Source organism: Sycon ciliatum, chromosome 3, assembly GCF_964019385.1.
Source record: "Sycon ciliatum chromosome 3, ocSycCili1.1, whole genome shotgun sequence".
Lineage (NCBI taxonomy): Eukaryota > Metazoa > Porifera > Calcarea > Leucosolenida > Sycettidae > Sycon > Sycon ciliatum.
In genome coordinates this window covers 13,465,065-13,481,448 of record NC_088645.1, presented here as the reverse complement: position 1 = coordinate 13,481,448, position 16,384 = coordinate 13,465,065, and the positions used below count along the sequence as shown (strand labels likewise).

General features: G+C 45.4%; 2 protein-coding genes across 2 annotated transcripts; both read left to right on the top strand.

The window, feature by feature from the left end:
- The first annotated feature begins 12,859 nt into the window (after nucleotides 1–12,859).
- LOC135812870 (craniofacial development protein 2-like) lies at nucleotides 12,860–14,158 on the top strand. The gene has a single exon (XM_065326087.1). It carries the CDS (start codon nucleotides 12,860–12,862, stop codon nucleotides 14,156–14,158), a length of 1,299 nt encoding a protein of 432 aa, XP_065182159.1.
- Nucleotides 14,159–14,460: 302 nt separating this feature from the next.
- On the top strand, nucleotides 14,461–15,318 carry LOC135812868 (uncharacterized). The gene has a single exon (XM_065326086.1). It carries the CDS (start codon nucleotides 14,461–14,463, stop codon nucleotides 15,316–15,318), a length of 858 nt encoding a protein of 285 aa, XP_065182158.1.
- The last annotated feature ends 1,066 nt before the right edge of the window (nucleotides 15,319–16,384 follow it).

Genomic DNA, 16,384 nt, shown 5'->3' with positions numbered 1-16,384 from the left:
CGAACAAACACGGACTAACTCCACAAGAGTTTCCAGTCTTCACTGTCTGAACAAGGATTTGAAAAAATGAGCATCCAAAAATATTGATTCCATGATCTAGATGTACATGTGCGTCTTCTGGGGGGGGGGGGGGGGGGTCAAGGGAGAGAAGCACCAATATCGTCTCTAAAAAAACATCGATATTTACGGACGGCCCCTTACGAAGTCTGAGGAAAATGTTGAACGGCCTCTGCTGGGATGACGACTACACCATAGCTCAGTGGTTAGAGCATCGCTGGCTACAAGCGAAGGTCCCCGGTTCGAGTCCTGGCGGTGACAGTCAATTTTTTCTTCAGACTTTTCCCGTTTGTCTCTTTCCCTCAAACCAGTTAATATTTTATGACTTGGGGCTCCCCGCGTGCTAGTTTGTACGTGAAGTGTGTGGGTTACAGTGAGGGCTGCGTCCCACCCGCCTGTGTGGATTCATAGGAAGTGTGAGTTACGAAGTCTGAGGAAAATGTTGAACGGCCTCTGCTGGGATGACGACTACACCACAGCTCAGTGGTTAGAGCATCGCTGGCTACAAGCGAAGGTCCCTGGTTCGAGTACTGGCGGTGACAGTCAATTTTTTCTTCAGACTTTTCCTTTTTGTCTCTTTCCCTCAAACCAGTTAATAATTTATGATTTGGGGCTCCCCGCGTGCTAGTTTGTACGTGAAGTGTGTGGGTTATAGTGAGGGCTGCGTCCCACCCGCCTGTGTGGATTCATAGGAAGTGTGAGTTACGAAGTCTGAGGAAAATGTTGAACGGCCTCTGCTGGGATGACGACTACACCATAGCTCAGTGGTTAGAGCATCGCTGGCTACAAGCGAAGGTCCCTGGTTCGAGTCCTGGCGGTGACAGTCAATTTTTTCTTCAGACTTTTCCCGTTTGTCTCTTTCCCTCTAACCAGTTAATATTTTATGACTTGGGGATCCCCGCGTGCTAGTTTGTACGTGAAGTGTGTGGGTTATAGTGAGGGCTGCGTCCCACCCGCCTGTGTGGATTCATAGGAAGTGTGAGTTACGAAGTCTGAGGAAAATGTTGAACGGCCTCTGCTGGGATGACGACTACACATAGCTCAGTGGTGAGAGCATCGCTGGCTACAAGCGAAGGTCCCTGGTTCAGAGTGTCCAGGAGGAAGGTCGTAATTGGACATTATACTTGTGTTGGCTGCAGAGAACGTGCCGTGGATGTTTCTTGCCCACTGTTGGCAGCTCGCTAAATCGGCTTGGACGTTGGCTAAGTTACCAGCTCGGGAATCAGTACGTGTGTGAACGTTGAGGAGGGTGACATCATCTTCAAATATAATAGGGAGAAGTATGCTTTACAATTTTATGTAGAAAGTTGATATATAGAAGGAAGGGTGATTATTATACACGTCGCGAAATATTTCAACATCAACAATGTACATGTTGTGTTGGGCCAGACATTACAGTTCACAATTCACACATTCCATGTAAATTGAGTGTCTTCGAAAAGCAATACATCCTCAAACACCAGTATGCCCCCTCAGGCTCCTTCTGTAATCGGCGACGCACTAGATGCCAGTATATGTATGACACAGGTTTGTCTTAAGATCGCTGTATACAAGCTAGAAGATGCGTTTCTCGACGTTCTCTGACTTCGATCCTTGTAGAATGTATCTACGTATCTCGGCAGGATTTTCCAGTGCGTTCCTGGAGAGGGGTAGTGATGCGGTGTATCTTATGTCGAAGGCTGCATGAATTAATAACGCCTATCTTTACAGTTCCAACAGTTTATCGTAGGACAGCCTCTGATGCGATGCTAGGATTGATGTGGCTGTTTTATAAAAGGGAGAAATTAGAGGCCTGTGATCTAGGATGAAATGGGATTTCATTAGGGCTTCCACGGGTGTGCTGTTTGTATACATACTTGATCTTGCTGCCAAGTCTCGCTACATACACACATACATACAAGAAACACACCCACAAACACCCACTCTAATGTTGCAACCCATCCTCCCAGTGATACATATGCTGTTTTTTCTTCGTTATTTCTTCCATTTGGTTTCTATATGTCTGGTTCACACAGGATTCAGCGGAATATCCGATGTAGTATCATCGAAGATGATCGATTCGGTTGCCCAGGAGCAACCCTGAGGTCGTCAATTAACATCATTAGAGGACTTGATATTTCGTACATCAGCAACGACAACCAGACGGCCGTGGCTGCGCTATCGCTATATAACTTCTGTACCATGCAACACATACACACAATTAAGATTCCCGTCCAAATAACCGTACCATACAAATCCGGCTTCTTGGCGTATCGAGAAGTTGAGCATTATGTCACGTTGCTGGAGACGCTTAAGAAGGAACACCCCCAGTGGAAGCCACAGGTGCTTTCGGTGAATGGCAATGGAATTTTGCACCACAGAGGCTGTGGTTAAGCCAGCCATCTAGGAGTTGTGGCTGACGTGCCCACCATTGGTGTAGCCAAAACACTTCTTATTCCAGCGGTTCAAGCCCGAAGTGAGCGACAATTCCGAGAAGTAAGTGAAGACTTCTCTATGTTCTTGCCCTGGAACATTCGTTAGGAAAACTCGCATCTACTTCTTTATCTTTGCCGTGATGATGCCCATTTCGCACAATATTGGCTGTAATTCATTATTATTCCTGTCGTGCAACTGAGCGAAATTTTCGGAGATGGAGGGATCGCAAGTGAAAAGTACTTTGCTTAGGATATGGTCCTAGTGATAATCATCTGTCCCTGTTGAAAGTTTAACACTTGCGTCTTTTTGACCCTTTTGGCATCCGCAGGACAATATCAAACACCTTTGCCAAAACAGAGGCACGGCTCCAGTGATTGGAAAGGGCAAGACCGGCATCATTGGAGTAGCCAGCGTCAACAAAGGTGGATCAACACCCGTCTATATTTCAGTGGGCCACAGAGTGTCTCTGAATACTGCAATCAGAATAGTCCAGCAGTGCTATCGAGGCAATTGTAGAATTCCAGCTCCTATAGACAGTGCTGATCAAGAATCCCGGCAACAGATTGGTGCAAGAACAAGAGGCACTCGTCCGCGTGTGAATGCCAAGCCTAGAGATCGCAACAGTTACCACGGAGCCGTGGAGCTGGTCGACATGGACACGTCTGGCGGCAAGTATTCTACGACTTCCACCACACATGACGTTCAGCAGGAGACTCCCAATACAGCGCCACTGAAGGCCCAGCCATCAGCTGACGCCTAAGGGACTCCTGGTTTCCCTGCTCGTCTACGTGGCAAAGCAGCTCACACCTCCCCAGACGATGAGGGCTTCACCTCGGCTACTGGAAAACATACATTCACGCACAAGGCGTCCCCGTCAGTGCGGCACTTCACCCGATCCACAGGTAACAACGGCTAACGAAGCATCAGCCACCAAGAGGGAGAGGCGTTTCGAACGCGTTGCAGGTACCCGCAGCTACCTCGCAAATGTCACACCTATCAAATGAACTGACCAAGTACTGTACTGTACTTTGCCTGAGCACCCATTATTATTAATAACACAATCCCTTTGCCTGTTGTTGGCAATGCCACTCTGCTCACGCCTGCCCGTCACCAAACGACTCCCTACTTGTAATGATCTCACTGGCCCAATGCCCACCACCCTCTTGGCACCCCCACCCATTTGCTGTACACTGCCTCCCCATTGCCTCTTTCCGCGCTTTCATGCTCACACCTGCCTGTTGCCCGCCACCCTCCTGGCACTTCCACTGTCGCGCCTTGGCTAGTGCCAGCTTTCTCCCCATACCTCACACCAGATGTAGCGCTAAATTTGTTTATGCTTGTGGCCCTATGTGTTTATAGGCATACTGTTGGGTAGTCCCGAGTATCAGTGGTCTGATGATTGCCTAGCGGCATGAAACTCCGAGTTACAACCAACCCGAACGTCATCCGCTGAGTCTGCTATGTATGTATGTATGTATGTATGTATGTTTGTATTTATGTATGTATTAATGTATAAATGTACTCAATCTGCGGTTATATTATGTATGTATGTATATTTATGTTTATCACTCTCTTATTATTGACCCCCACAGAAACTTGTGATCTCTAAGCCATCAAATATCAGCATATATTGACCGCTTATATTGACCACTTATTATTGACCACTTAGCCCGAGGACTTAGAACGTTTTCCTCAACTTAGAAAAAAATCAGAACTGAAAGAAGAAAAATCTGAAGCCAAACGTTGGGATTCGAACCCAAACTGTCAGATTCTCAGTCAAAGAACTTGGGGAACATACTACAAGTGACAACTGAAAACTTCTGTTTATAGAGAAGTAATGTCCAATGTAAACGGCATATGTACATACTATGTACTATTACAATAGTTTTCCTTTCTTCCTATAAACACAGCTAAAAACAGTTTACGTATGCTATATCGTGATAAATCTATTATTGCCCTCATAATCGGTCAATATATGAAATATAGACCTCGTAAAAGACCTCGGGGGACCTCGGTCTTTTACTCGTTCTATATTTCATAACATGACCTCTTTAATCCGGCAATAATAGATACATAATTATATGTACTCAATCTGCGGACATAATTATATATATTTCGCTTCTGCTCTTGTAGCAGTTGAGCACTCTTGCGTGGGGTAGTGCCTTTGCTGTTTGCGTTATGCAGATCTCACTGACTTGTCAGTTTGAGCACTCTGGCAAGGTACGTTCGGGCCTGATTGGAAATTTTTATTTCCATTGCTATCAGGTTCAGCCTCATTTCCTCTGTGCTGCGCTGCCGAGTCCACAAAGGACGAAACAGTTCTGTCCGCAGATTGAGTATATGCATGTATGTACTAAAGTATGTTTGTATGTATGTTTGTATTTATGTATGTATGTATGTATACATAGGTACCTCCATAAGAGCACAATCTTCTGGCACAGATTACTTCTGTCCTTGGCGCTCATGAAACAAAGGTAAAATTCGGTTGACGCTGTGTTGTTTTCGCTGGATTACACTAGGCGCGGTAAACTTCGATATAGAAGACTGGAACTGGTTCACTGCGCCGATGTGAATTCCTACAACCAGTGTTACTTCTTTCCAGTTTGGAACTGCGCAGATTGCTAGGTTTCAATGGAGATTTTTTGTGTGCTCCTCGTAAATTTTGAATGTACTTTTTTGCTCAAATACTAGTAGTAGGACAAAGTCTGCGCAGTCTTGGCCGTTAAAATTTCTTGCGTATCTTTTAGTTGTCTATTTTCGGACCTATGTCGGCATCCTGGTTGAGAAGTGGAGAGGAGGATTCTCTTTCTCTCGGATTCCTTCGTCCGACCTCGTTACGGCCTGGTTAAAAGGGTGACGCTGAGCAAAAGTTCCATTCTAAAATAAGTTACTTTTACCGTTATGCAGATTATCTAGGTGATAACCTGTGTTTGCTGGCTATGTGCATATTTGCCTATTTGATTTGGGATTTAAAATTACTTGTCAAATAGATCGGATGAATAGTAAATGGAAAGAACCTGGGAAATTCAAATCAGGTAAGATCATTGCCAATCTAACTTCACCTTGCAAGCTGCCTTTCATACAAAGCCTGACTCCTATAACTACATGACTGTAGCAGAGATTTGGTTTACTGTAGAACAAGTTATCATACTTATGCATAACGCACCTTGACCACTGCTCCATCTGTTTGCCAGAAACACGAGGCTCCTTTGCCGCCATGTTTGAAGCTTCAGCTGAGAGAGGAGTTGTGCACGGCTCAGTTGAGCCCACCAGTAAGATCGCTCACATTTCTAGAGAAGGACCGCAGAACCCGAAAACGTCTGAATACTACCACTGAGGATTTTGATAACGTTTGATTCAGATGGAAGAAACAAAAATTGAACCAGGTCAGGCAACCTCAAAGACATGCCACCAGAGCCACGAGACACAAAACTCGAAGCGTCTTCGTCTAGAATGTCTTGCAAAATGACACTGAGAGTGAAATGACTAGCTTTTTATAGCCTAGTGCTACTGTACTCTGTAGTGGACATGGAAATCCTGTCGCACGCCTAGCGGTCCCAGGGCGCTCGCCATGCAGCCGTGGATACTATGAGCGGTACACGCATGCAAGCGCGCTGCAGTGTGCATGGTAGTATAAGTGGGCTCCCCATAGGCCGTTGAAGTTTGACGTCACAGCTACTCTTGTTTCTACGTCCCCGGTCAATCGACTGGATTTCCATGTCCGCTACATGTAAACAGTAGTACTTGGGTGAGGACGAGGAATAACTATAGCTAGTATAAGTGGGTTCCCCATAGCCCGTTGAAGTTTGACGTCACAGCTACTCTTGTTTCTACGTAATGACAGTTACTTGAGTGCCCTAATCAAAATGGCGCTGATGTCCACTGGCAATCAGCATACGTACTGTGAGCCCTAAAGTTTGCAATATCGTACGGAGGCGAGAGATACCATCGGAACCAATATGAAAATTGTCTTTCATCTGAGCCCTACTTGAACAATCGATGCACTTCCCCTTTAAATTAAAAGGTGTTAGTAGTACATGACTTTTTACTGTTACGACTTACGTGTCTACACAATCACACAGTCATGACTCATGTGCCGGTACAATAACAATGACTATAGTCGCAGCTCATCATGACAATCATCATATTGATGACTGTAATCTGTAGGCTATTGTACTAAACTAAAGAGTAAAGTCTAACGGACCTTAGTCAGCAGCTACTAGTATAGTAGTAGTATGCCAAGCCAAGGCGGCTGCTCACTGGCATGGGCGCTGAGTGGGTTCAAGTGATGACCTCGAGCTAAAATGAGAACGCGTGGATGGCAAGTTGGCAACCCCCTATGGCCTAGCCCCACGTAGACCATAGACCTAGACTACGTAGCTAGCTACTACTATACTAGTAAGCCATGTAGTAGTCTACCACTGTACCAGGGATCTAGGATGTGACGGCCCGGGCCAAGACTAGCGCAGTAGCGGGCCAAGTTAGCTAGGCTTCGTAGATCAACTTGTAGTTCAGTGCACACGTGTATTAGTATCTGATAAAACTCATGCAAACAGTGAAATATTTGTTTACTTCTTTCATACGCCTATCTCTGCAAGGTCAGTCATTTTTGCTGTGAGCGAGACGAACGTCAGTCAGTCGTTGTTGTCGTTATCGGGTGTTCAGTAGTTCACTTTTTCAGTCGCTGTATCTTGCAGACGCTTGCTGTCCAGATGAACAAAGTTACCAGTGATCATTCTTGCAAGAAGAAGTGAGTACGAAGTAGTGGTTGCGACTTCGGCGATGATTTGAAAAGATTTGCTCCCCGCACCGGAGCTCGCGCTATTCCGCCGACTTTACTTGACACTTGACTGACTAACGACTGCCATCCAGAGCATACCGGAAGGCCATGGAACCTTCGACTCGGCAAACCTGCAAGAACGCACCACTCCCTGCTCAATACACAGTGTTTCGAGGAATTCACCCCTCATCAGTTGAGCTTGAGTAGGCTGAGGAAGATTGTGCCTGAAGAGCACCACTTATATAGTGCTCTACAGGCACAAACTTCACCAGGGATACAAACTTACAGAGACGCACCGTTTCCAGCGCGACAAACACCTCGTGAACACCAGATAGCAGCGTGAGTCATTGTCGCTCCTGGAACTGAGTGTTGTGTATTTCAAGTCAGTTCAGGAATCACTTTAGCAGTTTCGGCTGTGATCATCGATCCGTATTGACTCTGCGTTTCCTGTTGCCTCGGATATGATGGCGTTCATGGAAGAAATCAGATCCAGCCTTCCATTCCCCTCAGTCTCCATTCAAACGTGGGCTATTGGTCGTCTAGAAAGTCTTATCAGCGACACAGTTGCGATTGATTCAGCGTCGCAACTCACACCGGAACTGCAGCTTCTCCTGGACAGCTGTGGGCACGAGGGTGTGGAATTCTTAAAATGCTAGGCCAACACAGGCATCATAATTATAATCTTCCCTATTGACCATGGGCCATCGTGGAAATAAAGATTAGAGTGCCGTGCTCGGTATTAGATCTATCAACGCGTGGTAGCCGCGTGCTGTGCGCGTTCACGGCAGACATTGTGTTGCAGTGCAGTCCGTTTTCGGATGTGCATGCGGGAGGAACTGACTTCTTTGGAGCTGCTTCTTGCATGTGCTGTTTCGGATATTTCGTCTCCTGGCTTATTTCGCTTCGGCTCTGCTGAGACCTCCTTTCACGGAATATTACTCAATGACAGGTGAGTTAACCAGTTTCCTTTGATTCATTTGCTTGTGTTGACTCTTTTATTTACGAAAAGTGTGCTGATTTTAGGTGGAATACAATAAATAATGGAAAAGCTGACAGGATCTCTTTTCTAAATTTAGCTTTCCTGCTGTCAAGGCCTCCTTTCACGGAATACTCAATGACAGGTGATCTCTGAGTTGACCAGTTTCTTTCGATTCATTTGCTTATGCTCACCCTTTCATTTACGGAAACGCGAGTTCACCTTCTTGACGTTATAAGCGAAGTTGACTGTATGTTGCTGCTGGGGCTTAGATGTGTTGTCGAAACACTCATGTTCATTGTACATTGGTACGTTACAAGTAAGGCACTGGTCATGATTGCTTCCGGCATTCCGTGCTCCGATCATAGGGTAGAATCTGAATTTTGCAGTGGCATAGAATCGTTGGACGTTCCCAATCTGGAGGGAAAGCATTGGCCGAGTATGCAAAATAAATTCGCATATCAGGGAAAATCACCATTATGGAGAGGTTCATGCATTCAGTGACTTGTTTGCTTCATACGAAACAAGCCAATGGGTGCAGTCTCGTCTCTTGAAAATCTCGTACGATTGGACTTGTTTACTCGAGTCTGGGCTGTTTGATTTGTGACTAGCGCCGGGATTGCACTTGTCCAAATAAAGTTGCGTGCCGGCAGAGCAAGAATTATGATCGGATATCTGTTTGTAGTATCTGCGAGAATGTGCTGTACATGTATCGTATTTTCTCTGTTGTTTCAGTTGCCGTCATGTTGCTAAAGAAAGGTTCAGTGACTCATTTGTTTCATACAAGACGAGTCAATGGTTTGGTATGACTTAGAATCTTTCGCTGAAGAATAAATATGTTCGTGTCTCTATTGGAGAAATAATTGTATTCACTGGTTATAAAATAGGGTTAAGACAAACTCACAGAACAAATACCATCGGTCCCTTGATGTTCGTCCTAAAGAGGTTTGACTGGATATCATTCATACTCACCAAAGACGTGTAACATTTTATTATTATGGAGTGCCTTGTTTATCTCTCAGTACCTCCAACCATAATATTCTTGCGGCTTATAACCTCAGGATCAGTTTAGTTGTTGGAACGAGGTGTCGGACTCAACAATGTATTTGTTTACATTTTAATACACCTGTTTGCCCGCCGTACTTTCGTTGTCGGTGTTAGTCAGCCTGATCTAGAATATGCTCTCCCTGTATACCTTTCGTTTATATCCGCTAAAAATAGAAACAAGCTAGCCTCACTCCACCGGCGCGCTGTACGAGTTGCTTGTGGCGCATCACCCCAAGCTAATATCACGCCACTTCTTCACCACCTCAATGTTTCCTCTTTCCAATATCTAAATAACCGACGAGGAGACAACAGTCGTAAAATAGCAATGAACAATATCAATTGTGCACTCATAACCATGTACAAACAATTAAAATGAAACAATTCCAGAACGTTTTCGTGTGACCATCATCAGTGGAACATCGTCACATAGTAAGAATCACTAAAACAACCAGTTATATAGCTACAGTAATATGAAAAGAAGCGTGAGAATGCAGCACAGCTAGCGGTTATGCATAACGCGTGTAGTGTGAACCTTTGTAGTGTATCTGAGAATGGTAGCAGTAGATGAATGTGGCAGCTGTGAGTGCGTGTGAACAAAAACTGGTGAGTGCGTATTATTTAAAAAGTGTGAGTGCTACAACATTTTCTTTTTGCTTGCATAGAACAGGGTCACGTGTGCGAATATATACAGCTTCCAACACCTGCAACTGCTTAAAGAAACGCGCGTGACAAATAACACTAAACCAAGAATCGTAAAACAACTTACGACAATCCGGACTGGACACCAAATGCTTGTAGATGGCAGACTTGCTCTTGTCGATGTCGAACTCCTCCTCGTCCGTATCACTCTCATCCTCCACTTCCTGTTCCTGCTCACCCTTGCTTTCCTCCTGACCATCCTGTTCATCCCCATCATCATCCTCCATCTCCATCTCCTCATGCCATCGCTTCTTTCTCCTTGACGTGTTCACTGCTGCGCCCGTACTTTCACCTGCCACTACTGTTTCCGCCTTCTCCATTTTTCTCAGTCGTGTCTCCGCTAGTCTCTGGCTTCTCCTCAGATTCGTTTTTCCTCCATTTTCATTTCGTTCTCCTGGTGATCTTTCCGTTACCGCCGTCGGGTTTGTTAACGAACGATCGTCCGGTGGTCTCCCATGCCGTGTTGTTGTCGTCAAGAGTGACACGAGATTCATGTGTTGCGCTACTGTTGAGTCCGGTGTTGTATCCGTTTCTGGTTGTGTGGTAATACTGACAGGCATAATACGCACTCACCAGTTTTTGTTCACACGCACTCACAGCTGCCATATTCATCTACTGCTACCATTCTCAGATACACTGCAAAGGTTCACACTACACGCGTTATGCATAACCGCTAGCTGTGCTGCATTCTCACGCTTCTTTTCATATTACTGTAGCTATATAACTGGTTGTTTTAGTGATTCTTACTATGTGACGATGTTCCACTGATGATGGTCACACGAAAACGTTCTGGAATTGTTTCATTTTAATTGTTTATACATGGTTATGAGTGCACAATTGATATTGTTCATTGCTACTTTCCAATATCGATCAGTATTTTTGTTCCTTGTATTCATTTTCCACTGTTACTGTATTAAGCCGGCTGTTTGCTTGCAGTCCCTCTTTCCCATCTGTACGTCTACCCGAACTACTCGCGGCTCTACAACTCATAACATGAGTATCAGTCGCTATAGATCTATGTCTGGCTTTCTGTCCTTTTCAAGTAAATCGGCTCTTGTTTGGAATTATTTACCAGACGACCTGAAGTCCTGCACTACTATCGCAGATTTCCGCGTCAAATTGGCTATTTGGCTAAAAGACAGCTTAAAGGGGAAGTATACCCTAAAATCAAATTTTCACCAGTTGTAGTCTTCGGGGTGCTGAGTCGAATGGTCTTGGTCCGAGGAAGCTGAGACGCTCCCTTCCTACTTGAATCCCAATCGAACTCGCGCACTTCCACCGAAACTGGGTGACTGCGCCCTACGAGATGGGGATTTGTATGCAAAATGTCACTAAAAGCGCCATTTCGTTCTTATAAAAGCACGGATGACCGCGATTGGCCCATATGTTGTAGTCTTTTGGACGCTGAGTCGACTGGTTTTGGTCCGAAAAGGCTGCGATGTAGCGTTCCTCCTTTATTCCCAATCGAACATGGTTGAACAAGCGGTCACGTGCTTCTGCGTACACCAGTCACCTGGTCACCGTGCCTGCAGGGTACAACTTACTAGCCTGTTTGACCTTTTTTGGGTGCACTCCTGTCACTCGAGTTGAACTCGAGTTGAACCTTGGTGTGAAATTTGTCGCCTGCTGGCGTGGTGACCAGGTGATTTGGGCACCCAGGAGCACGTGACCGCTTGTTCAACCATGTTCGATTGGGAATAAAGGAGGAACGCTGCATCGCAGCCTTTTCGGACCAAAACCAGTCGACTCAGCGTCCAAAAGACTACAGCATATGGGCCAATCGCGGTCATCCGTGCTTTTATAAGAACGAAATGGCGTTTTTAGTGACATTTTGCATACAAATCCCCATCTAGTAGGGCGCAGTCACCCAGTTTCGGTGGAAGTGCGCGAGTTCGATTGGGATTCAAGTAGGAAGGGAGCGTCGCAGCTTCCTCGGACCAAGACCATTCAACTCAGCACCCAGAAGACTACAACTGGTGAAAATTTGATTTTAGGGTATACTTCCCCTTTAACTCTTAATCATTGTTGTGATTTGCTTTCAAGCAATGTGCATAATCAGTAACTTGATGTTGCTGGTTTTTTTGTTTTTTGTTTTTTTGGTTTCCCGTTCTCGGGGCCTTCTATTCGGTACTCTTTGTAGTTGTACTTCTGTACTGTTGAGCTATCCGAATTCAAATAAACATAAAAAATAAATAAAAAATACATGTTTATTGTTCCTACTTTGTTGTGTTGTTTTAGACAATTGTGGACTTGTAACACTTTGAAGTCATTGAACTACTTCCAAAAGTTGTATTGACATCAACAGTATTACGATTTCAGTACAAAATGATGCAGGATCACCTTATCACGACAACTCATGACTACAATTATAAACACAGAATCAACAAAAACATCTGCGGCACGCACCTGGTTAGAATTCCCAAGTAAGTGTGATTTAGGGTGGGGAAATCTGAATTTTCTGAAAGACAAGACAATCTGATGACAGATTCATGAAATTCTGCAACAGCAACATCCACAGAATGACCTGCGTATAAAAAAAGTATCACCGCCACTTCCCATATTATTCCCCTGCAAAAGAACATGAATATGCAATACTAGTGCCATTTACTGAAAGATAAGGCTTGCACATCAATGCGTATAATACAGTATTGAATTTGATATGATGCACATGTAGAGGCGCTAGGCCATCATTTACGACATTCCATTGGTGACATAATTATTATAATAATATCAAGAGTGCATAAACATTTGTTTATGGACTCTTGATAATATCCTTAGCTAAAAAAAATTGTTTGGCTGGGGAAAGTTATGTTTCTCCTCTCTTCCTTCTTGTGAGGAAGAGCTTAGTATTTATTGAATGGACTCGGGATAATGAGCGACGATAAATGGCAAGACGTCCGACGGACCGGGAGCGGCACACGCCGGCCCAGTCGTCGGAGCGAGGAACAGCTAAGACAGTCGGCTCAGGAAAATTCAAAAAATATTCTTCAAACCTCAACATTGCCACGTTCAACGTCCTCGGCCTGAAGTCGTCACTGAAGAGAACTACTCTGACCAGAGACTTGGCGAGGTGCGCAGTGGACGTGTGCTCTCTACAGGAAACAAAACTTACAGACGGACTAGACGAATCCATCCTTGGACACCGTCTCATCTGTTTTCCAACGAAAAACTATCACTATGGCCTCGGATTCGCTGTCTCGAGTCGCCTTGAAATTCATCGGTACTGGGCAGTATCGGACCGTGTCGCAGTCCTTACGCTCTCCAGTAGCCCCTCAGCTCTAGTGTCTGTACACCAGGGACAGAACGTCGCCTCGGGAAGGCCATTCCTGGCTATTATCAACGCATACGCACCGACATCGACGAGATGTGCGTCAAATGTCGCTGAGATGGATAGATTCTACGACGACTTGGCTACGGCGTACTCAGAGGTCAGCAGCAGTGCCCTACTGTACATTTGTGGCGATTTCAACGCGAAAGTTGGCAGTGGCCGCAGAAATGCGAACTGTTTGGGATCCCATGGTAGAGGCAGACGAAATTTCACTGGGGACACATTGGTCAACTTCTGTGAAACTAGTCACCTCTACCTGGCCAATACTACGTTCAAGCATCCTGCCAGGAATATTACGACCTGGACTGGCTGGAGGAGAGACAAAGCAGCAGACCAAAAAGTCCCTGTGTACAATCAGATTGATTATATTATTTGCCGTGAGTCACAGAAACGTCTCTTGAAGAACTGCAGGAGCTACGGCGGGATGGAGCCTTACTCAGATCATAGAATTGTAATCGCAAACCTAGAGATACCGAGAGTGTATGGTGTCTTGGGCAGCCAGACGCGCAAACGGAGCATAAGCAGACAGCCCAGTGTCAATACACTACGCCTGGCATCAGAGAAAGAAGTACAGCTCGCCTATGCAAAGAAGCTATCAGATTCACTTGCAGAGCCTACTGGGGAGGCAGGAGACGACGTGCAGGAGAACTGGAACGCTATTCAAAAACACATTCACAGTGCAGCAGCAACAACTGTGGGATACGCCAAGAGAAAAAAAAACCAAAAATACGATGATGCAGAACTGGAAGCCCTATCGAAGGAGCAGAGGCAGCTGCGCATACAGCTGACATTTGTCACTGACGACAAGAAGAGAAAATCCCTCAAAACCAAACGTAACCGAATTCAACACAGTTGAACAGGGTCTTCGAAACCCATCAGCCATTAGACCTCGGCCTAGGCACACTGATTGCTCTTCAAAAACCTAACAAAAAGAAGGGACCACCTGGAAATCTTCGTCCCATAGTTCTAACTGCCCTCAGGAAGGCGGTGTCACTTCTCACCCTGAAACGCATCTCACATAGAGTTAATACCTTTCTCAGTGACAACCAGAGTGGATTCCGGGCAGGACGATCAACGGCAGATGCAGTTTGGTGTCACAAATGGCTTGCAGCAACAGTCCAGAAATATAAGTATGTCATTGAAATTCTCGGTATAGACATGTCAAAAGCATTTGACACCATTCAGCGACACCGACTTCTGGCCGTTTTGGAGACCTTCCTACTTCCGGATGATCTACGTTTGGTAAGGTTGCTCATCGCTAACACGACGCTGAGTGTTCGACTTGGAGGTTTTGAGTCTACCCCTTTCCACACAACAATTGGCACTCCACAGGGAGACTCACTTTCCCCTGTGCTATTTGTAGTCTATCTAGACGCAGCACTGCGCGATGTCCTCGCCACAGCCCCACCTCGCTCTCCTGCAGATAGCACTCTACCAATCGACATCATCTACGCGGACGACACCGATTTTGTCAGTACCTCATCTGCTTGGCTAGCTCAGCTTGAACCTCTTGCCGCAACAGTTCTCGGGCAATGGAATCCCCATGTCAACGCAGAGAAGACCGAACACACAAAACTCACCCGGCAGCAGGATCGAGTCTCGGAAGAATGGAGAATGACGAAAAAGTTAGGTTCTCTGATTGGTGACGACGAAGACATCACCAGGCGAAAACAGCTCGCCACAGCGTCCTACAGAGCAATGTACAGTCTTTGGAAGCGGAGAACATTAGTGCGTGAGGAATTGAGACTGAGGCTGTACAACGCATTCGTGATGCCAGTCTTACTGTACAACAGCGGCACCTGGGCACCCACTTCAGTGGCCGAGGCCCAACTGGATTCGTTTCACGGCAGGCAGTTGCGTAGTCTCATCGGTATTAGGTGGCCACAAACAATAAGCAATGCTGCTCTCTACAAGAGGTGCAAAGCACAACCCATATCTAACTTTGTTCGCCTAGCCAGATGGAGACTCTTTGGCCATATACTGCGCATGCCTGACGGATGTCCTGAGGATGATTAACTATTACCAGGTGAAGGAAACAGTGTGGAGGGGACGGCCAAGAACGACTCTGCCTATCGTGCTATCCCGTGACCTGCAGAGAGTGGGGCGGAGGGGACTCAAGACGTAGTCTGATCTCCTCTCCCTCCCGGAGATTGCACAGGGCAGAGGGGAGTGGAAGGACCTTTGCAAGGACGTCTGCAAGTCCAATAGTGGCGTCTACGACTAAAACCAAATAATATTGCTCCGAAATATCACAGTACTGCTTTTCATAACTGCTGCAGTAATAATAATTAACATCTTTTTTAAATACCAACAAAATTCCTCTCTTAACGTAGTGCGTGGATCTGCATCCACCTGCCACCATTTTACTGGATTATTCTCAAAACGAAGTCGACAATGCCCTTTATCCTGTGTCTGCGTCCTCTGTTCAATCTGAGCAATGCTGTCATGTGCCCCTTAGCAGGTACGTCTTGTATTGTATTTCTATTTCTGTTGTCGTTGCTCTTTTTATTTTTATTTTTTCATTTCCCAATCCCCAAGTCCATTCAGCACGTGCGAATTTGTGGGCGGTTTACCACCGCTGACATTGACGCGTAAGTGCATAATAATAATAATAATAATAATAATAAAAAAAAGAAATTATAGCAATAAAAAATGCTTTATGGCAGTTTTCTAAAAAAAGGTTTTGTGCTCTAGTCCATGGACCCCGTCAAAAAAGTAAGAAATTAACGAAATTAACGAAATGTTATAGCGGAAACTTTGATCCTAGAGGGTGGTGGCGTTCCCACGGCGGATGCGGAAAACTCGGCTTCCAGCCGAGTCTCACGCGAACCGTGAAATTTAATAATTTAATTATAGCGGAAAATTAAAATTTCACACAAAACCTCACAATAATCACAACACTTGAGGATCTTAGTTTTTTAAAAAAATACTGCTTTCAACACTTGTTTAGTCTGACACTGCACGGGTGACTTGTACTGCGGAAACATGCATGAATAGGAAAGAGGACCACGAGGCCGAGCGGAAATGTCTTCTCGCTTTTCATCCTGTGTGCGATTATTGTGAGGTTTTGTGTGAAATTTTA